At 51.1% G+C, this 22,926-nt stretch overlaps 2 protein-coding genes and 1 non-coding gene across 3 annotated transcripts; all 3 read left to right on the top strand.

The window, feature by feature from the left end:
* Nucleotides 1–4,432: 4,432 nt before the first annotated feature.
* On the top strand, nucleotides 4,433–7,420 carry LOC122380101 (WD repeat-containing protein 91-like). The gene is made up of 7 exons (XM_043362919.1): nucleotides 4,433–4,671; nucleotides 4,991–5,114; nucleotides 5,411–5,569; nucleotides 5,746–5,861; nucleotides 6,141–6,319; nucleotides 6,718–6,840; nucleotides 7,225–7,420. Exons 1-7 carry the CDS (start codon nucleotides 4,552–4,554, stop codon nucleotides 7,418–7,420), a joined length of 1,017 nt encoding a protein of 338 aa, XP_043218854.1. The 5' UTR covers nucleotides 4,433–4,551.
* Nucleotides 7,025–22,754, top strand: LOC122380123 (WD repeat-containing protein 91-like). Its single transcript, XM_043362956.1, has 7 exons — nucleotides 7,025–7,378; nucleotides 7,613–7,737; nucleotides 7,955–8,125; nucleotides 8,781–8,904; nucleotides 20,166–20,384; nucleotides 20,689–20,883; nucleotides 21,294–22,754. Exons 2-7 carry the CDS (start codon nucleotides 7,691–7,693, stop codon nucleotides 21,435–21,437), a joined length of 900 nt encoding a protein of 299 aa, XP_043218891.1. The 5' UTR covers nucleotides 7,025–7,378; nucleotides 7,613–7,690; the 3' UTR covers nucleotides 21,438–22,754.
* On the top strand, nucleotides 9,412–9,493 carry Trnas-uga. The gene has a single exon. It is a non-coding gene; the product is annotated as a tRNA-Ser (tRNA).
* Nucleotides 22,755–22,926: the final 172 nt, after the last annotated feature.

The following is a 22,926-nucleotide window of genomic DNA, read 5'->3' as shown; positions in this document are numbered from 1 at the left end:
TGCTGCTTTGCGCGCAACAAATGCCGCACTTTCAAATAAAGTCGCTAGGAACAGCGGAGATCCCAAAAAGTAAACAAAAGTAAAAGTCTAATATCTTGAAAACCGGTGAATATTTTTCGATGAAATTTGGTAGATATTCGTTTTTGCTCTTTCTGAACCGAGCGACATCACTTTCATGCCAATTCATTAACTTTTTTGAAGGTGGGAGGGTCCCTTTAATGGAAGTTTTTCTCTTATTTGCAATTTCTTCTACATTTTACACAAACCGGAAATCAAATCGGCGTCATTACCAAGGGCCACCATGGATTTCTTCGGGCCTCCTTGCGATTATAAACTCAAATGTTGGCTTGTCACTGGTGGTAACCGTTTTGTGCGAAATTTCGCCAGAGCTTGCGAAGATCGTCAAACAGGTGAGCGTGCACCTACCATTTCCAAATATAGAAACGCAGCGTTTCCATATTTGGAACAAGTGTTTCTATATATGGAACATCGTTTCCAAATGTAGAAACGTTTCTATAAATGGAACGGAATTACCCTAGTGCGCCCGACTGATATGTGCCACTATGATATTCTTTATCATTTAGTTGTGGCTAGCACTGGCTGTCACTTTAAGTGTGCAAATGTGACCTTGGGTGGGGGGCCTGGGACTCGGCTGAACTGTGCCAGTTGCCTTGTACTGTACATACTCAATTCTGCATATTAATTCTCAAATATCACATCAGGAAGGCATTCTTGTTAAATATTTGAATGTGGTTTGAAGATCAATCCAAGAAGTTTTTCCTTTGCTAGAATCTAATGTAAGTGGCTCTGATCTCAACAAATATGTGAAGAATCATTGACCTTTTCCTCAAAGAAGGAAAAACAATACCAAAAGTTATATTTAATGCGGTGAGCTTTAGGCTACAATATAGTGTCCTGGTTGTGTAGTTCCGTCGAACGGCCCGGGCCACGACACGCCACGATTCGTCCAAGATGGAGACTGTTTATTTTCGATAGTGGCGGACAAGAAACGACACAATAGAGAAACGAGTACTCGGTACTCAGTACGACGGTACTCATAGGCTACGGTCACTACATCCGCCACCTCAATAAAGTTGAACATAATTGACACCGGATGATACACCAAATAGACACGACACAGCTTATACTCGAAGCTGTTAAACTAATACAGAAACGCGGTTAGAGCCAATAACTGAAACGAAACAATCAGACACTGTGGTTCTGAAAATACAATCAGCGCAGCCTCACAGGCACGAACCGACGGCGACCGAATGACGATCTCGGCAGCTCGTGTTCAGCCAGATCAGAGTCAGGCACGGCACGGTCCGCGCTATCAGCGCCGGCGGTGGCTGGCTGTGATCGCGGGGGCGTTGTTCGTCCTGTAGATGGCGGTGCTGTCTCCGGCGGTGGCGCTGGCGGCTGGTCCCGCAGTAGAGTCGGTGACCGCTGAGTCGGCGGCTGAGACAGCAGCGGAGTGACGGGTCCGGCTGTGCCTGACGGCGGTGTGGCAGGTCCGGTTCCATCCTGGCTGCCACTAGGCACGCTAGCCAGGTGAGCCGCGTTCCTTCTGGTGCCGTCAGCCAGCAGGTAGGTTGCTGGGCCGAGCTGCTGGGTGACTGGGACTGGAGCCGAGAATCGACTTTGATCCTTCGGGACGTGTCCTGGCTTCTTCACACGGACCAGGTCCCCCGGCCGCAGACCAGGCCGCTTCACACCTTTACGTGCAGCGTAGTTCCGTTTGTTTCGGCGCTGTTGTTTGGCGACACGGTCGGAAATCCTCTTGTCATGTGCTGCTTCCTCTACGACTGGTAGATTCAGACGCATCCGGCGTCCATGCAGCAGTACTGACGGCGCCTCACCGGTGCTACAGTGGGGGGTCGTCCGATACAGCGCGAGTCGCTGTGTGACGTGGTTGGAGAAGGAGTCTGCTGTCCTGAGCCTCAACTGGGCGGCTTCCTGCAGCCAGCTCTTGACTTCTCGATTTAGCCGCTCGACTGCAGCGTTGCCACGCGGCCAGTAGAGTGATGACCGGTGGTGCGTGATGCCGCGACGCTGCAGGTACGTGCGGAACTTCTCACTTGAGAACTGTGGACCGTTGTCACTGATGATTTCATCGCAGAAACCTTCTCGAGCCCAGAGAGCGCTGAGCATCCTGATGATGTCATCGGTTTCGACTGTGGATGTCAGAGCTATCTCTGGCCACTTGCTGTAGTAATCGGTAACGACGATCGCGAACCGTGCGGCAGGAGGCGCAGCGGAGATGGGTCCCACGATGTCAATACCGAGCTTGGACCATGGTCGGTCAGGCAGCTGGACGGGCTGTAGTGGTGCTGGTCGCGCCTGCTGGGCGAGCACCGAGTCCTTTGAACAGCACACGTGGCAGTTCTTCACGAGAGCGGCAGCAGCAGTCGCCATGCCGGGCCACCACGCCAGGTCTCTCAGGAGTTGTTTCGACCGGACAACGCCTTGGTGACCGGCGTGTGCCAGCTCCAGGTACCTGCTGCGCAGCGTCTCGGGGACGACGACCCGTTCAGGTCCGCGCATGACGATGCCATCTTCTCTGCACAGGAGTTCCTGGCGCACGGCGAAGTAATCGCGAAGGTCCGGCGCGCACTTGCGAGCCGTGTCGGGCCAGCCGAAGCGGATTGTAGAACGCAGCTTCTCCATCACCGGATCGGCGGCTGAGGCGGCTCGGATGTCCTCCGTGAGGACGTCGGCAGCGGCATCAGTGACGAGTGCGACGACATCGTCACTGTCAGTCTCAGCGGCAGTGGTGTCTGGGAGCGGTAGTCGCGAGAGAGTGTCCGCGACCGGGATACTGTGGCCAGGCTTGTACTGGACGGTATAAGAGTACGACATCAGTCGTGACTGCCATCTGGCGATCCGAGCTCCTGCGCGGTTGGCTGACTGAGGCGACAGCAGCGTTGTCAGCGCGGAGTGGTCGGTTCGTAGGGTGAAGTGGCGGCCCCAGAGGTAGATCCGCCAGTGCTCGATGGCATTCACAGCACTCAGCGCTTCTTTTTCGGAGACTGAGTACTTCGCTTCAGCATCTGTGAAGGAACGTGACCAGTAGGCCACTGGGCGCTCCTGTCCGTCCGCCTGGATCTGAGTCAGGACGGCGCCTGCACCACGGTCACTGGCGTCCGTGGTGACGATGGTGTCCAGTGCCGGCGAGAACGGCATCATCACCGGACTGGAGGAGATCAGGCTCTTGACGCTGTTGAAGGCGTGTTCCGCGGCTGGGCCCCACTCGAAGGGGACGTCCTTCTTCAACATCACAGTCAGCGGCTGGACCACCGTGGAGTAGGCGGGGATGAACCTGCTGAACCAGGCGGTGGTGCCGATGAAGCTCCGTAGCTCCTTGAGGTCGGTGGGGTGTGGTGCATCCACCACAGCCCTGATTGCTGACTGCAGAGGTGCGACTCCGTGCTTCGTCAGGCGGTGACCACAGTAGTCGACCTCAGGCTGGGAGAAGACGGACTTCTGCATGTTCACTGTGATGCGAGCTGCGCGAAGCCGGGCCAGGACGGCATGCAGGCGGGCGTCGTGCTCGGACTGAGTGCGCCCGGACACCAAGATGTCGTCGAGGTAGTGACCACATCCTGCGATCCCGTCCAGGACTTGGTCCAGGAGCTTCTGGAACGCAGAGCCAGAACTGACGAGACCCATGGGAACTCGTTTCCAGCGGAAGAGGCCGTCCATGGTGAGGAATGCAGTGATGTCTCGGGAATCTTCATGCAGGCAGAGTTGGAAGTACGCGGACTTCAGGTCTATCCTGCTGTAGACGGTGCCTCGTAGGTTCCGCTCCAGGTCATCTATGGTGGGAAGTGGATGTACCTCTGCGATGATCTGAGAGTTCGGCCATCGAAGATCAGTGCAGATGCGAAGTTTGCCATCCTTCTTGCGAGTGACAGCCAGTGGGCTGACCCACTGAGACGCGTCTGCTCGTTCGATGACGTCAGCTCGGAGAAGTCGATTGAGTTCGGCTGACACCTCCTCCCGGACTGAGAGAGGCAGACGACGAAGCTTGAACGCTTTAGGCACAGCGTCAGGCTTCAGCTGGATCCTGTGAGCGTATCCGTCGATAGCTGGGAGATGAAGTTGCTCCTCTGACGCAGAGGTCTGCTCATCCAGATCGAAGATGGTGTGCGAAGCTGGGTGCAGAGTTAATCCCAGGGCACCTTTCTCAAACAGGGCAAGCCTTTCTCAAACCAACAAAATGATATGCTACAAAATTCAAAATTCATGAATTTTGAAACAAAATGACACGATACAAAATTCATGAATGTTGAATTTTGTATTGTGTCATTTTGTTGGTTTGATGAAGGCTTGTGGCGAAAAGCTAAGCTCATCGCATTAAATATAACTTTTGGCATTGTTTTTTTCTTCTTCGAGGAAAAGGTCAATGATTCTTCATGTATTTATTCTCACTATGTTCCTTGCTAAAGCACTTCACACCATTAATTTCATTGGCCATGATCTCTGAACATTATAAAGCTCCTTGATGTAAAATAGGTGACGAATGCTTACTCTGCTGTTTTTCAGACCAAGATGGCTCACATCCAGTTCACCGACACATTGGTTAGGGAATATTTAGTATCAAGGGGATTTGCTACTGCATTAAAGAGTTTTGATTCTGATGCTAAAGCCAGCAAGGATCATGGTTTCCGGGTAAGTGAATTAGTGTCCTGCATAAATAGGCATTTTGATTTGTATTCTTGTTTATGACTCATATTTTTCTTGACTACTCTGCATACCTACTAGAAGTAATTATGGTCTATTTATGGGTGGTGGATTGGTCAATGGTTGATACAAGTTCTGGAATAAATATAGGTAACAGTCAATTCAATTAGCAACAGGAGGAGATCAATTAGTTCCTCAACATGAGAAGAAGAAATAGAGTGATTTAGAACTCTGTTGACTGCTCGCTATTCATTTGAACATGAGCTAAGGTACCATGGACCTTACATTGACAATAATTTCATTTCAGGTTGATAAGATAATGGAGATTCTCATGTCCAGTGTTCAAAACCTTGAGCTGCAGCAGCTAAGAACAATGTGGTCTCACTTAGACAAACACATATTTAGGCACTTGGAAGCTCATCAGATTATTGGTAAGTTTTCATGGTTCACTGTATCTCTTTAATATGCTTCTGTCTGCTCTTCTCCCATTTGCTCTCTTGTTTGCTGTATGTTGCTCTGGCAGCTGCCCAAGACCTTTGAGATTACTGTAACTGAAGCAGTTGCCCACGATCTGGGTCTGGGACATGTGTTCTTTGTTGTCTAGTACCTTGTGACATATGTGCTTTGCTCTGGCATCTGCTGTCCGCTCATGACGTGTGCTTTGCTGCAGCAGCTGCTTGGAACCTCTGGGCTCTGAGGCTGTGACTTGTGTGCTCTGCTCCCACAGCCGCCCGGGACCTGGGTATCGCGCTGATGCGGCGGTACGTGGTCCAGGCAACCTCGTCAACTGAGACGGCCGGCAACCGCAACCGCGACAAGGTCCACGAGTTCTTCGAGAAGATGGCTCCGGAGATTCACAACCGACCCGAGTGGCGCGACTGGTTCGGTAAGCGCTGCAGTTGCGACAGGGGTCAGCATTGGTTTGACGAGGTTTTCAGTCGTTTTGTTTGAGAATCGATTTTGGTTCGTTTTTTTTTTTGCTCAGGATCCTCTTTGTTGCGACATGGTTTTCGGTGAGAGCCTGGGTGTTCCTTTCTGCCTGACTAGCGTCCGTGCCTGCAGCGCTACCATTCCTGAAGGCGCCCGAGGACCACCCGACGTTCTCCGTCTTCTTCAGTCGCCAGTGGCAGGACACACTCGCCGTGTCGCTCCATAACTTCCTGGCCATTGTCTTTCAGGTAAGCTGGCCCTTCCGAAACCCAAGCGCCATCTTGAGTGGTTCGATGTTGTGTTTTTATGTGAACAAATTATAATGGTTACGTATCATTCTGCCATGGTCTATCAGTTTGCGGTGGTAACGCGTCGACTGTGGGCTGAGCTGCTATGACGTGTCACGATCTATCGTGATAGACCACGGAGCTTACCCCGTGTTTTGCGCTCCGTGTATACCGTGATCTGCTGTGGTGCTGGCTGCTCACCTGTGTCATAAGTCATAACGTCCGCTGGGCGGCCGCCAGTGCATGCCGCGCCCGACGCTGGCCCAGTACCAGGAGGACTCGGCGCTGATGCTGCAGTTGCAGCGCGAGAACATGGACCTGCGCAGCCGGCTGGAGGCGCTGACAGGCGCCGGCGCCGCGCCGCCGCCCGAGCTGCTGCCCGCTCAGCCCATCATGGACGACTTCAACGTGGTGGCGCAGTGAGTCGGGCCGACCGGCCGCCCCGAGATCACCCCCCCCCCTCCCCTCAGGAGGGTGGGCCGGTGCCGGAGAGCCGCCGCCATGACGGTACATGGAGTGGAAGCAAGTAGCAAAAAGAGCATGCCTATTGCCTCAACTCTGGTTTTCGTACATGATTATTGATTACGTTTATTAAATCTGGAGATAGTTTCGATCAATAATGAGTAACAATCGTCATTCAAATGTATTTTGTCTTTTGCAAGAGACCGCACAAATGCTTGCTAAGCTTAAGCTATCGGCCAACGTTTATCTAGTCGTGGAGGACACACAGTACGTCGGAAACCGTCGACGCCGTCCGATTCCCGAGCCCCCAGTCCACTGTGAGCCGCGCTGAGCGCCGCTGCCGGCTCCGTTTCAGCGAGACGCCTAGCGTGGACAGCTCGTCGTCGTCGAAGCTGCGCTCGCTGATCGCGCGCTCAATCGGCTCGACGTCGCCCGGCTCGAGGCGGCGCTCGCCGGGCTCGGTCCGCGCCGGCGCCGGGTGAGGCGGGCACCGGGAGACGGGAGACGGAGGGAGCCGGTCGTGCCGATATGCATCGTCTAACTAGGTTTACAGTTATTCAAGGACTTTATCAGCGAGCCGGTTGTCATACCTAAGAAGGCGACCCAAAAGAGTATCTGTGAGTGCGGGAGACTAGGATATCACAGTGCATGTGTTTTGAAAAGAGAAAATGAAGAGATTGATTTGATATTCTTGCTACTAGACAGCAGTGCACACGGACGGCAAAGCTCGCACGCCAAAAACAGTCCCAGGGGCTGGCTCTGATTGGGTGTCGGGGCCGGTAACTTTTTGTAGACATGTAACTGCCGCTGCAGCTTCTTAATGTGACATCCGTCTGACCTGGCCTGACCGTCTGTCGGTCAGCGGTGCGGCGGCGGCGCGGACGGAGCCGGTGGCGCCCCCGCGCGTGGCCCGCTCCATCTCGGCTGGCCGGCGCCCGGCGGCGGCGGCGGGGGAGTCCCAGGTCACCGAGACGCTGCCCGACACCGGCGGCACCGGGCCCGTGCTGCTGGGACAGGTCCGTGGTGGGGCGGAGTGGGGAGGGAGAGGGAGTGGGTAGATCAGTTGTGGGTGTCACTGTCAGTGTGGAAACTGAGGGTGACCTCTCTGCTGAACAATATGGAGGTGATGCGGATATCATCTATGCATCGTAAAACACTACAGGCTGTATGCTGTTGCTGTCCCGTTTTGCGGATAGCTCTCTATTTGTTCACTGGTTCTGAGGTGGCTCACCTGTCCGTCTGTCTGGCAGGAGTCGCTGCCGGGACACCGCTCCGCCATCACCCAGTGCCGGTTCAACACGGCCGGCACCCTGCTGGCCACGGCAGACATGGACGGCGGCGTGCGCGTCTGGGAGCCGGCCCCGCCGCCCGCCAGGTGAGGCCCGGCCGACCCTTCCCGCTATCGCCCGTCAATTACTGACGTGAGCCTCTGTTCAACGCGACCCGACGGCATAAGTGTGTCGTTGGGCGGTCCTGTCCAGTGCCGTTTGCAATGCCAGTCAAGGCGGGAAGTGTTCAGTGAAGTGGCGATGTCTCAGTCGCACGTAGCCCGCAGTATCTGAGCTGTTACTGTGCCCTGTGTCCTCTCTCAGGCAGGTGTGCACGATGCGCTGCCGCTCGCCGGTGCTCTCCTGCTGCTGGCTGAACGGACAGCTGCTGGCCTACGGCTCGGCGTCCGGCGAGGTGCGCCTGCACGACGTCTCCAAACGGCGACAGGTGCTGGAGCTCACCGGCGACGCGCAGCCCGCGCTGCGAGACAGGAGGTGGGTGCCAGTGGGAGTCTCCGTCCGTCCCACGGGACAGGAGGTGGGTGCCAGTGCTCAGTCTCCGTCCCTACTACGGGATAGGAGCCAGGAGAATAGTAGGATTCAGCCCCCACCTGTACCGGGGGATAGGAGGTGGATGTCAGCAAGATTACTTTGGATATCAGTCCCCACCGTCGTCACGGGACAGCCATGTATTAGATGTCAACTTTTATATATCCAAAAGGGTGTCTTGCCGGTCTTGCTGAAATGAACTAATCCCACGGGTATGGCTGAGTGGCATGCCGACCGTGCTCGACGTCACCATCGCTCGAACGGTGACGTCACCTTGGTCTAAATGGTGCCGCTCGAAATGGTGACGTCCAACGGGACGTCACCATCGTCCCGTTGGACGTCACCATCGTCCCGTTGGACGTCACCATCGTCCCGTTGGACGTCACCATCGTCCCGTTGGACGTCACCATCGTCCCGTTGGACGTCACCATCGTCCCGTTTGGCGTCACTGTTGTCTCGTCTGGCGTCACCGTGTCTTGTTTGACGTCACCGTGTCCCGTTTGTTTGACGTCAGCGTGTCCTGTCTGGCGTCACCGTGTCCCGTTTGACGTCACCGCTGTCCTGTGTGACGTCACCACTCACCATTCTCCCTGTCTGGCAGGGTACTGCACCTAGCGGCCGCCAGTCCGTCCAGCTCGCTGCTCTGCTCAGTGACCTCTCGCGCCAGCAGTGGCCCCTCCCGCTCCGACCTGTTCATCTACGACCTGAAGGCCTCACGACAGGAGGTCAGTACGCGGCGGGACGATTGCCCAGTGCTGTCATACTTGACACATATTTAATTGATTGAGCTCAGGGAGGAAACATTGTTCATTTTTTTTTTATAATATCTAACATCGCTACTTGGTTGATGATTGACCTTCATAAAAATTCGAAATGAAGTAGACTTTATGGTTACTAACCAGGACATTTAATAGGATGGGACTTAAGGGTTATGCTATTTTGCTTGCGGCCGTGCATTAAGCTCGGCCTGCTAAATCCTCGGTTCTTGTTGGCCCTAAAAAAGAGGCAGCATGTTCCCAAAGCGATTCTAACCGGGCTGCCCGACCGAACCGACGTCAGTGATCCGCTCGCCCAGGAGTGGAGTTAAGGTTGCGTCACCATCCAGACCGCCTGGTACCGGGATGCTCATTGATCACGTCATTTGTTTGCAATTAATGTTGTGCCACTATGGCAACTGCAATTTTGCGATAATGTTTATATTATCAAAACCCTTATTACCCGTTTGCTGGCGAGCAGTCGTGGCCGAGTGGTTAAGGCGTTGGACTTGAAATCCAATGGGGTCTCCCCGCGCAGGTTCGAACCCTGCCGGCTGCGTAGGTTTTGGACATTTGCCGACGTTTTGATGCCGGATCTTGGCCGGATCATCGACCGTCTCGCTCGATGTTCACTGTTAAGCCGCGCTGAACTCCTTGTTGGGGTTTGTTTCGTACTCGTTACCTCATAACGTTACGGCGCGCGAGCAATAGTTGCGTTTGCATAGTATTTTGACGAGGCTCTAGCTCATTTATTTTGCGACAATATCGATGCAGCGATCTTTGTATATTTAGAGGGGACAATTTGGTAAATTGTAAAGCACCATTGGTATCTTTTGCAACGTAACGGGCGAAGCATCTAGAAGCTTGCAGCAATCCCTATGTAAACGGGGCTAATACGTGCCAGTCTGCGGGGTTGTCGAGGCGGTACTGTACCCTGACGGTCATCGCTGAACTCGGAGGGGCGCCGCGCTGTTGGAACGAGAATATCTTCTGTAATGTATGATTTTTAAACTTTTACGACTAGACATATATGAATTCAATGCACGCTTTTTAACCGAAGATTTGTTGTCAATAGTTAAAACACTATTCTTTAGAATTGTGTTTTTCTATTGAAAAACAAATCTGAGTTCCCTGACAATTTGGCAAAAGCTGCCTGAGATCAGTAGGCTACTAGTCGTTTCCTTGTTTTCACTAAAAACGATTAACGACTAGCAGCCGAAAGATATACCTTGAATTGAGAATATCTTCATTCGTCTATGGATACAACTCGATGCATATGCCATATGCATGCATGCACGTGCCAAAGAACTAGATAATGAGCTATGTTGCTTCGAAATGTGACGGGAAATGCTTAACCTTCCAGGGGGAGGGCATTTTTTGCCCCCCCCCCTAGTTTTTTCCATATATCTCCAGAACCGCTGCGCCGATCGTTACCAAACTTTCAGTACCCTCCCGTGAATAGCTATTGCACATTGTGACCAAAAATTTTCCAAAGGCTATGATAGGTTGGCCGCTAATGACGCCAGAGTGACGTCATTTCTGCCATTTTCGACAAAAATAGGTTTCGCGGGAAGAGCTGTCAGGCCTACAGCTTTAGAGATACAGAAAAATGTTTTTTCAGACATAAAAGTTGTAGAATTAACCCGCGACCTGGTGGGGGGGGGCTATTTTTTGCCCCCCCCTCCAGACTTTTCGATATATCTCCAGAACCGCTGCGCCGATCGTCACCAAACTTTCAGTACCCTCCCGGACATCAATTTTACACATTGTGACCAAAAATTTTTCCAAAGGCTATGATAGGTTGGCCGGAAATGACGTCAGAGTGACGTCATGTTCTGCCGTTTTCGACCCAAAAAAGGGTTTCGCGGGAAGAGCTGTCAGGCCTATAGCTTTGCAAATACAGAAAAATGATAAAGACATAAAAGCTGTAGAATTGACAGGGCTGCAAAACTGCTATCTCGGATTTTTGAAATTTTTGGATTTTGATCCCCAAAAATCAAAAATAGATTTTTTGGATATAATAGTCGAAAAATCCAAAAAGTTTTTTGAATTTCGCAAAAACCGGAATATATGTGATAGTCCTTACCGCTTTCCATCCACATACCAAATTTGAGATTGATACCTCTTTTTTTGGCGAAGTTATAGCGAAAAACTGTTCAAAATTGATTACGTCAAATTTTTAAACTTAATTTTTAGCAATTCTAAACCTCGTAGCGCAAAACAAAGACCACCATTAGACTCCCCGTGACGAGCTGCATCGAATCAATACCCATTTTATGCAAAACTATCAACTTTAAAATTTGACCTTTTTTGGCCTGACCTTGACCTGACCTTCACCTGACCTTCACCAGAAAGTGACCTAAGCCGTACCAGATAGTCTTATAACCAACACCATTGAGTTGGAAATGAAAAATTGGCCATAAAACATGCATCACACAACCGTAGTAAAGTTGGGTTCATGTGACCTGACCTGTGACCCTTGGTGACCTGACCAGTGACCTGACCTGGTATTGTCAGTGACCTCTTATAGCAACATATCTACTAGGCAACTGACGCGCTATCGCTGATTCTCGACAAAATGCGTTTTCCTTGGTGTTATAGCGCATTCCCTACTATGAACGTCAAACCCCTTGAGACCCCACTTTTTTGCGATAGTTTTTAAATGCGTCAACTTTCGTTGACAATATTCTGGCAATGTATGTTTCAGAACCTGCCGAAACTTTTATTACTAAGGTATTTTGACGCCAAACGACTATGGAAGGTACTTCTCATTCACTCGTAATGTTAAGGTCAATTCAGGCCCGGGCAGAGGCTTGCACTCGGCAACACTCGAGCCCCGCCACCAGCGCCATCTGCTCTAACCCTCGCCCGCACATGGGGGGGGGGGGGTGGTTGCCACCCCCCCCCCCCAGGCAGTCTTTCTGCTCTGCACTCAACATTTTTAGAGCTAGAAGGCTGATTTTTCGTATAGCTGCTCGTCTATCCTTTCTTGATGTCCACTGAAAATTTCAAGTTTCTGTGACTTTTGGTTTCGGAGATATGACCTTGTTTTTCAGGTCATGTCATGACCCAAATGGCCAATTCTCAACATCTTGCGTTTGCCATGGGCCTTGTGAGCTTTTGACACCCTGATTTCGGCCTTCTTTGCCAGTCTTACCTCCCACCTATCATGGAACATGTTGTTCGACGATGTACAGGGGTCAAGGTCAGGGTCAAGGTCAACCTAGGTCATCTAAGATAATTGCGTTTTAGGCAAGCTGAATTTACTTTTTGTGAAGTTTTTTTGATTGCATTTTTGGTAAAAGCTTCTCAGATCATGATTTCATGTGATATGGACCCAAAAACAATCGGTGCACACATCAGTATACACACAGACACACACAGACATACAAACACATATAATTGACCTTGACCTAACTTGACCTGAAATGACCTCAGCAGCAAAATTCTGGTCGAATAGTGTGACAAAGAGGTTCTAGCTGGCTTGGCACCAGAAAACAGCATCGTCATCGGTATTTGATAAGCAGCGCACTTGATATCCAACGGTGACCCAAAACAGCAACATTTTTTAGTTTGACCTGACCTGGAAGGTCAATGACTGACCTGAGAAGGTAAAACTGGGTATCATTGGATTCGTCTCTTCCCAAAGAATCTTTTTGGTCTTTACTGCTAAGCTCTATCTCCAACAGGAACGAAATGGCGCGGGGGGGGGGGTGGCAACCAACCCCCCCCCCATGTGCGTTCTAGGATGGGAAAATGGCATGTGCGGGCGAGGGCTAAATGCCATCTACCAGCGCCCGCTACCGCTACCAGCTACCGCCCACCATCAAGCCTGAATGGAGCGAGAGACGCGAGTGACCGGTCGCCGGGCAAGGAGCGCCGGAGGGGTAGGGCGGAGCTTAGCGCTGACGTCATTACGTGGCTCCGCCCCATGAGCGCGTAGCCTCTACCCAAACAGCAGATTCGTTCCGTGAAATTTAACATTACGAGTGAATGAGAAGTACGGTTCTCCAGGGTATTAGTCGTTGGTCGCTCGGCGAGCGGGAGGGCAACCAGTTCCGCCCCTGTATCGCGTGACCCCTTGCTCCGCCCAGTTACGCACGAGCGTACTCCACGCCGCGTAGTAGCGTGGGGAGGGGAGGGTTAGAATGGTGGCATTTGTAGAGGCTAGAACCGGTTTCCACCGCCATGCCACCGCCCAGCGACATGGAGCGGGGTCGGTGACCAGGGCGCAGGGAAAGGTCAGAGGTCAGCTATAACGTAGAACTTTGTGTCTCTCTCCCCTCCGCGTGTAACGAGAACGACCGCACGACAGCGGCCGGCCGCCGATCAGGCTAGACATGTCAAGGTCGCCCGCAGTCAACGGGCTCAGAGGGTTGGTCGAGTGTGCGTCCGTGGCTGACGACAGTCTCGACCATGTGCTATGGTGCCGATAGACTAGCGTGGGTAATAAGTTTTTGTTCAGTGCATATGGCTGCTGGAGAGTGTCATCTTGATATGATGCTTTGTAACTTGTATGATACGCTTAAAACCTCGCTGGCAGTGGCCGAGAGGAGAGGGGGGAGGGCGGGGAGGCGGGTGCCGCCTCCACATGTCTATTTTTGTTGATAGCTGCGAGAGCTGAAATTTGGCAAGCCTGACCCTTAATTCAAGCTGAATTTTTATGACAGCAGCTCCCTCGCCCATATTGGTGTTTTGCCAGCGTCTATCGTAAAGGGGGGGAGGAGGGTCCGTTGGACCCCTTTGCCATTCAGCCCCTGATCGAGCTAGAGCTTCGCGGAAAAAGAGCGTGTTGCCCGTGGCGAGAGGAGGCCGATAATACCCAATTTTAAGGTCCTAGGTCATTTGTTGATAGGTCAATATAACTGAAAAGTCGGGGAATCGGGACCTGTTAGAGCTTCGTAAAGTGAAGCTGTTATAGGGTTTTGCGGGGTGCTGATCACGAATTTCAAGTTAGTTTTGATCACAGATGATGTTTTCGTGCGTTTAGGCCAGGTCGGGCCAGGTCAGGTCAGGTCACATGTTACGAGGGAACCAAAACTACTTCTTAAATGTTCAAACGGTTTCTAAATGCGAAATCAACTCCAAAATCTACCCTAGAAACATGTAGAACTCGAAAGAGTGAACAAAGGTCATCAAAGGTCAATGACCTGACTGACCTTCACGTGACCTTGATACCCACTAGAATCCATGGGATCAACATCCTTTCACATGTTTGATCGCTTAAAGCCATAAGAAAGACAATAAAGCCCGCTCTACTCGAAATACGCCAAAACGCGATTCCGGCCAAACATGGTCTCGGAAAACAGGTCACAAGTCAAAGGTCTTTTGAGTCAGGGTCATGGAAATTATAGGGTAGGCGTAATATTGATAAACTCGAGGGTACTGAAAGTTTCGTCGCAATCAGCCGCTTTTTGCGCGAGTTATTTGCGAAAAACTGAGGGTAGGAGGTCTGTTCGACACCCTCCTACAAGTGCGAAGGTTAAGGCCAGGCCGTTGACCAATGACGTCAAAAGTGAACCTCTGTAAGGTCCCAAAATGTCGCGACGTCGCAGCACCCTTCGTGCCAGGGGACTTTTCAACGGGGAATGAAGCTTATAGGTATGATCTAGTACTATCTTCCAGAGGCCTCACAACTTGTATGTAGCTATCTCGTATTTTTCTTAAGAGTCACCTGAAGTCAGGTCGGTCACGTAGCCTCACGATTATTAATCAATTGGGAAATATGAAAACTGTTATTTTGGCGCCGGGAGCCATCTAAAGCTGTCTCAAGCGCATGAATTCGCGATTTTATACAATATTTGCAAGCCCCAGCATTCACTTTTCCATTCTTAAAGTTAGGCGACTTCATTTATGACGTCACTAAGATCACAGGAGATTTCACCAAAAAGTCCCGATCAAATTGAGCTAGCGAGTCGGGAAGCCACCAGTGGACTTGTAAGGACCTACTGAATCGAGGAAGCGATATGACCTCCTTGAGCCAGCCTCGTGGCCTGAGTGACTCTGCCCTGACATGACCTGAGGTAAACACCTTAAATTGACCTCAACAAAAACAAAGCGTATAGACGCGCTTGAGCATGCAAAACTCGGTGGTGTCATTGTTTGGCTCTGTAACCACTTATGGTGAAGTTGTTTACCAAAAACCGATCCCGGACTTGGAGCACTTATACTGACCTCAGAGTTTATCGGTGGACCTGAGACATTCAACTCGGTTATCAGTTGCTGCATCTCATACGACGCACGCGCTCAGTTTTATCCGCGAGGCGCTAGCTCAATTAGGGGCAAAAAGACGGAGAGGGGTCGTAATCGCCCCCCCCTCGGCCGGGGTATATGCAGAAAACCCAAAATTTCGTTGAGGGTTAAGCACTGAAGTGATATATTATGATGCGAGAAGATATAGGTCAAAACAAGTATGCACTCGAGCGGATGTGAATAAAACTGTGTTTGAGGTATGCCTTTTTTATTATACATTCGATTTGCTTTAGTTATTGGTAAGAACAGATACAATTAAGTAGAGCGCCCCTGAAGAAAAGGTGGCGCACTTGACGGGTGCGATTTTAAGGTCTAAGGTCAGTCGGGGACCTCTAAGTTCGGATCAAGCGCTGCATGTTAGGGTTAAGGTTAAAAAAATGGGGGGGGGGGCAAAAATGCATCTCGATTTTGGCAGCATCGTCATGCTTTGTCACGGCACTCATCCACTCCCTCGGCCGAAATATTAGCTCCTTTTTGTATGAGTTCTGGCATAATCCCGCACATTATGCTGCATGTTGTTTGCCATGAAAAAAGCATGTTCAGTTACGTTCTACGCAGTACGCACTAACCTAACCACCATCCCATCACCCACCACTAGCCACCATCCCGTTCTGTGATCCCTTCCACCCCACACGAATCAGCCGAGATACTAGTCAGTCGGGCTAGCGCTATCCTCCCCTCCCTTCCTGACTGCACAGCGCTAAAACCCAGAGCCGAGACTTCCCGAGCGCGACCTCTGACCCCACGCGGTCCGAAGGGTCGGCCGATGCCTAAGGGCGCGCCGCGCGCCGGCCACCCGGATAGCCTCTGCCGAGTCTCCTTTCCATACACCGTTTACTACGCGCTCGATTCATTCATGATTCTGTGTTTCCGCGTCCCTCTCGCTAGGTGACACCACGGATGTCATAGGCGATCCCAGGAAGACTGCGGCCAGAATGCCCCAAACGGCAGAAAATGAGGTTTTTGCTAAATATCTCAGAAAGTATTTGTCTTACGACGATGCAATTTCACAGTGTCGTGGCAAATGTGCATACGCACAAATCGGGTTAATACTTATGCATTTGAACATTATATAGGACCAGATATGTCCGAAAAAGCAAAACCAACAAGGCTTTTACTGGAGAACCGTACCTTTAACCCGCGCCCAGATGGGGTCTGCCGAGCAACGCGGTCTGATGGGGGGGGGCCATTTTGGCCCCCCCTCAGATCTCGAGAACCACGCAACATAGCGACAAGCGGTAAACGGTGTTGGATAGCCCCAACGGGGAACTACCTTGTGACCCAATTTCATTGACCTCGGTCAAACCGATGACGTCACAGGTCAGGTCAAAGGTCGAATTTTCACCGTTTACAGGCATTTCAAAAAATGCGTTGTAAAATCGTGTAAAATGCATTTCATTGAAAATCATCGATGGGGAAATGTTCTTGAAACACATATTTTGCTATTTGAGGTCACTGATACCAGGTCAGGTCACAGAGGTCAGGTCACTGGGGGGTCACAATATGAAAGTGTCGTGTGATACATGTTTTATGGTCCATTTTACATGACAAATGCGATTATGTGGGTCAGACAGACTTTAGGGCCAGCTTAGGTCACGTTTTGGTCAAGGTCAGGTCAAGGTCAGGTCAAGGTCAGGTCAAATTAGGTCAAATTTCAAAGTTGATATTTTTGCATAAAATGGGTATCGATTCGATGCAGCTCGTCACGGGGAGTTCAATGGTGGTCTCCGTTTTGCGCTACGAGGTCTAGAATTGCTAAAAATTGAGTTCAAAAATTTGACGTCATCAATTTTTAACAGTTTTTTCGCTATAACTTGGCCAAAAAAAGAGGTATCGATCTAAAATTTGGTATGTATATCGAAGAGCGCAGGGTCTATCACATATATTCCGGTTTTTTCGAAATTCGAAAAATTTTTGGAAATTTTTTGAGTTTTTCTGAAAAAATCAATTTTTTTGATTTTTGGGGGTCAAAATCCAAAAATTTCGAAAATCCGAGATAGCAGTTTTGTAGCGCCGTCTTTTCTCTACACAACCACATAAAGAACTTTAAAATTGCTTGTTAACTGTAGAATTGGTGAGCGTTTCAAGATGTCATGTTTTTTGCTCATTTTTACTCGAACATGACCTCAGTTTGACCTCAATAACTCCTGACCTGAGGTGACCTGTGACTTGAAATTTTGTGTGAAGGTGTCAAATTGATGTCCGGTAAGGTACCCAAAATTTGGCGGCGCTGCGCGCCGCCGTTTTCTCGCTATTTAAGAAAAACCACAGGGGGGGGGCCAAAATGGCCCCCCCCATCAGGGCGCGGGTTAACCCTCGCCCCGTTGGGGGGGGCCATTTTGGCCCCCCCCTGTGGTTTTTCCTGAATAGCAAGAAAACGGCGGCGCGCAGCGCCGCCAAATTTTCAGTACCTTCCCGGGCATCAATTTGACACCTTCACACCAAATTTCAAGTCTTAGGTCACCTTAGGTCAGGAGTTATTGAGGTCAAACTGAGGTCATGTTCGAGCAAAAATGAGCAAAAAACATGCAATTTTGAAACGCTCACCAAATCTACAGTTATCAAGCAATTTCAAAGTTCTTTATATGTTCTAGTAGACAAAAAGCAGCGCTACAAAACTGCTATCTCGGATTTTCAAAATTTTTGGTTTTTGACCAAAAAAAAATTCAAAAAACTGATTTTTTTAGAAAAACTTTGAAAAAATCCAAAAATTTTCCGAATTTCGAAAAAACCGGAATATATGTGATAGTCCCAGCGCTCTTCTATATACATACCAAATTTCAGATCAATATCTCGTTTTTTGGCCAAGTTATAGCGAAAAAACTGTTCAAAAATGATGACGTCAAATTTTTGAACTCAATTTTTAGCAATTCTAGACCACGTACGGCAAAACAAAGACCACCATTGAACTCCCCGTGACGAGCTGCATCGATTCGATACCCATTTTATGCAAAAATATCAACTTTGAAATTTGACCTAATTTGACCTGACCTTGACCTGACCTTGACCTGACCTTGACCAAAACGTGATCTAAGCTGGCCCCAAAGGCTGCCTGACCCATATAATCGCATTTGTCATGTAAAATGGACCATAAAACATGTATCACACGACACTTTCATATTGTGACCCCCCCGTGACCTGACCTCTGTGACCTGACCTGGTATCAGTGACCTCAAATAGCAAAATATGTGTTTGAAGAACATTTCCCCATCGATGACTTTCAATGAAATGCATTTTACTCGATTTTACAACGCATTTCTTGAAGTGCCTGCAAACGGTGAAAATTTGACCTTTGACCTGACCTGTGACGTCATCGGTTTGACCTAGGTCAATAAAATTGGGTCACAAGGTAGTTCCCCGTTGGGGCTATCCAACGCCGTTTACCGCTTGTCGCTATGTTGCGTGGTTCTCGAGATCTTAGGGGGGGGGCCAAAATGCCCCCCCCCCCAACCGGGCGCGTTGCTCGGCAGAGCCCAACGGGGCGCGGGTTAATAATCGTTTGGCGTCAAAATACCTCAGTAATAAAAGTTTCGGCAGGTTCTGAAGCACACATTGCCAGAATATTGTCAACGAGAGTTGACGCATTTAAAAATTATCGCAAAAAAGTGGGGCCTCAAGGGGTTTGACGTCCATAGTAGAAGACCCGTGAACGGTGAAACATTTCATCTTTGACCTGACCTGTGACGTCATCGGTGACCCCGAGGTCAATAAAATTTGGTTTCCTTTAACAAATTTGACAGGCCTTTCGAACGCCGTTTGAATTTTGTGGATCCGTCCAGTAGTTTCGGAGATACGAGGGGGGCAAAAAATAGCCCCCCCCCCCCACCAGGTCGCGTTATAAACAGACCCCACCAGGGCACGGGTTAACAGGGCTACAAAACTGCTATCTCGGATTTACGAAATTATTGGATTTTGACCCCCAAAAATAAAGAAAATAGATTTTTTGAATATAATAGCCGAAAAAATCCAAAAAGTTTTTTGAATTTCGAAAAAACCGGAATATATGTGATAGTCCCTATCGCCTTCTAGCTACATACCAAATTTTAGATAGATACCTCTTTTTTGGCCAAGTTATAGCGAAAAAACTTCAAAATTGATGACGTCAAATTTTCAAACTCAATTTTTAGCAATTATAGACCTCGTAGCGTAAAACAAAGACCACTATTAGACTCCCCGTGACGAGCTGCATCGAATCAATAACCATTTTATGCAAAACTATCAACTTTGAAATTTGACCTTTTTTGACCTGACCTTGACCTGACCTCCACCAGAAAGTGACCTAAACCGTACCTGATGGTCTTGTAACCAACACCATTGAGTTGGAAATGAAAAATTGGCCATAAATCATGCATCGCACAACCGTAGTAAAGCTGGGTTCATGTGGTTCATGTGGTGACCCTTGGTGACTTTTGGTGACCTGACCTGTGACCTGACCTGGTATGACCAGTGACCTCTGATAGCAACATATGTACTAGACAACTGACGCCCTATCGCTGATTTTCGACAAAATGCATTTTACTCGGTGTTATAGCGCGTTCCCTAGAAGCCCCGTGAACGGTGAAACATTTTATCTTTGATCTGACCTGTGACGCCATCGGTGACCCCGAGGTCAATGAAATTTGGTTTCTCTTGACAAATTTGACAGGGCTATCGAACGCCGTTTGAATTTTCCGGATCCGTCCAGTAGTTTCGGAGATACGGGGGGGGGGAATGCCCCCCCCCGCGCGGAAGGTGGCCGGGAGGCCCACCGCCTGCCGGGTTAAAATACAAAATTGTTGATTAATTCAACGTTACTACTTTTTACCGATTTTAAACCGTTGTGCATGTCATTTCTGGTCTCCCGCTATCACCTGAAGACTATGCTGAAGACACCTGCGGTGCTCTACGCCCCCCCCCCCCACCCCAGTGCACGCTGAGCCTGCCGGCGGTGGTGTCGGCGGCTTTGACACCCCATCCTGCCCTCCCCTCCCCCTCCCCAGTGCACGCTGAGCCTGCCGGCGGGAGTCAGCTGCGGCAGCGCCGAGTTCAACCACAACGGCCAGCTGCTGCTGTGCGCCTGCAGCGACGGCCACGTGCGCGTCTACGACGGCCGCATGGAGGGCTGCATCAGCGACTGGACGGCGCACACGGGCGCCGCGCTGACCGTCCACCTGTCCCCGGACCAGACGCACATCTACACCCTGGGCGCGGACAACAAGGCGAGTCAACGTGTCCGCCGCGACTGCGTGGAGAGGAGCGGACAGCTCGGTGGGGCAGAGGATGGAGTGGCATTGGGAACAAAACCAGTGGGACTGGGAGAGTACGAGATCCGATGCTGGTCGGTTCACTATCTGATAGGAATATACCAGTGCACATTGCACAATGATACTATGTTCTGTGTTGTGAGATTCGTTCAGTTTGATTCAGTTGTTCCCGGTTGGTTGGCCGTTAGGCCGAGCCCGGAACGCCCCGCGCCGCTCCCGTCTCCCGCCGTGCTGACCCGCCGTTCATTTTGCGGTGCAGCTGGTGACCTGGAGCCTGGCGCAGACGGGCAGCCAGCTCTCGGAGAGCTGCCTGCACGAGCGGGCCAGCGGCCCGTTCGCGGTGCACCGGCCGGGCGGCGAGCCGGCGCCGCAGCGGCCCTACGGCCAGCTGTTCGCGCTCGACGGGCGACACCACATGCTGACGTGCGGCGCCACCGGCGGTAGGCTCTACCAGGTAACGGACTGGGCTCTACCAGGTAACGGACCGGGATCTACCGGGTAACGGACGGGGCTCCACCGGGTAACGGACGGGGCTCCACCGGGTAACGGACCGGGATCTACCGGGTAACGGACGGGGCTCCACCGGGTAACGGACCGGGAAACAGACGGGGCTAAACCGGGTGACGGGCCGGGCTCTACCAAATAAGGACCGGGATCTACCGGGGAACGGACGTGGCTGTACCAAGTAACGAACGGGGCTCTACCAAGTAACGAACGGGGCTCTGCCAGGTAACGAACGGGACTCTACCAGGTAACGGATGAGGCGCCACCGGGTAACGGACGGGGGCAGTTTTAACGGGTAACGGACGGGGGTCAGTTCGTTTGCGGTGTTCCGTCGCTGACCGCCGCCGGTGTGTGCTGCAGGTGGGGCCGTCTGGCCTGGAGCACCTGCTCAGTCTGGGCGGCCACGGCGCGCCCGTGCTCACCTGCGACATGGCCGACAACCTGTGCGTCACCGCCTCGCTGGACGGCGGCGTCAAGACGTCCAGCCTGCTGCTGCCCAGCTGAGGCCGGTGGCGGGCCCGCTCCGGGCGCCCGGCCGCGTCCCCGGGCCCGGAGGGGCTCCGGCAGCCGGAGACAGCCGCTGCCGGAACAGCCGTCCACGCACGTCCGGGCGCACGGAGGGGGCAGCGATATCGGGGCGGTGCGGAAATGACCCGGCGGACCCGGAGCACCGGTATCGATAGTGGACGGAGCGGGACACAGCCGGACGGAGCCGGGTGAGGCCGGAGACAGGACCGGACGGTAGTCGCCGCCGGAGTGACGATCAGAGGTAGGGCTACAGCCGGCACCCGGTGGCTATCAAACAATCCGAAATATCGCTACTTAATCGGGGCAGTGGAGGAGTCTGCTGCCGGCGGGTTCCGTCCGGCTAGCTACAACAGGGTGGTGCAGTACTCGTGCCGCAGGGACAGCACTGCCACCGATCTGCGATGGGCCGCTGCACGCGACGCACAGGCTGACCGGGTCTAGCGGCAGTCAAGGGCCGATGCGGCGATAGCGGCAGTCAAGCTCAGTGCCTCGGCACTGAGCGGCAGCTGTGTCACGCGATTTTTCTGCACTGCACCTATTTACGTGTGAGTGATGCGGGTTTTTCAAGGGTGCTTTGACGGGGCATGTGTGGTACCAATTGGCAATAGCAATCTGCGTAGTGTCTGGTATGACGTATGTTTGAGCTTGTGGCGGAATTAGTTGTATCTCATTTATTTATGCTGAGGTTATGGGGCCCGGGGCTTGATGTGTAACAGTATTCTTGTAGGCAATTATAGTGACTTGCATGAAATTGTTATTTATTTATAATCATACGCAATTATCTGGAATATGTATGATTTCCTGTAGAATTTAACCATCTATCTTGGTTATCAAGATAACATCTTTATTGGTTTGTTACGATAATTTTACCGTTCACAACACGTCATTATTAATCTTTTGCCGATTTAGCTGTGCGACATAGGTACTCCAGCATTCCCGGTGTCATTCCATGGTGTCATTCCGCAGCTGAGCAGCGAAGCCACCATTATCGGCGGCGGAACGTTGCTGCCTGGCCTGACCCATCTCCGTGGCACATTTTCAGAGCTCCTAAGATCTCCTCCACAGTGCACAGACTGCTGCCTAATGTCGATTGTCGAGTGTTCCGTGGTAAATGGAATGGCATCATTACTTTGCCAGCATGCCATTTCATTTGACGTAGAAATGTGCCTATTCATGTCGTGTTCTCCATATTTATGAGTATGCAGCTTTAAGAGTTGTTCGTTTGCAGTGATATGGTTCCCGTACCTGTTTGAACTCGATGTACTTGACAATATATGCCTTGTTTACGCGGTAGGTATACCTTACCTATATGGGAGTTTACTTCGAGCTCGCTGAAGTAGCGCCAATCAAACAACGAAAAAAGGCGCTTACATGGCGTAAACAAAGTGGGCGAATGTGGACGATCGGACATTACAGTCTGCTGAAAGTGGAGCACAATCGCCTGTACCGAAGAGCAGCTTGGAAA

The sequence above is a fragment of the Amphibalanus amphitrite genome, unplaced genomic scaffold (genome assembly GCF_019059575.1).
Source record: "Amphibalanus amphitrite isolate SeventyFive unplaced genomic scaffold, NRLGWU_Aamphi_draft 000091F_arrow, whole genome shotgun sequence".
Classification (NCBI taxonomy): domain Eukaryota; kingdom Metazoa; phylum Arthropoda; class Thecostraca; order Balanomorpha; family Balanidae; genus Amphibalanus; species Amphibalanus amphitrite.
This window is presented reverse-complemented; position numbering and strand designations above follow the sequence as displayed.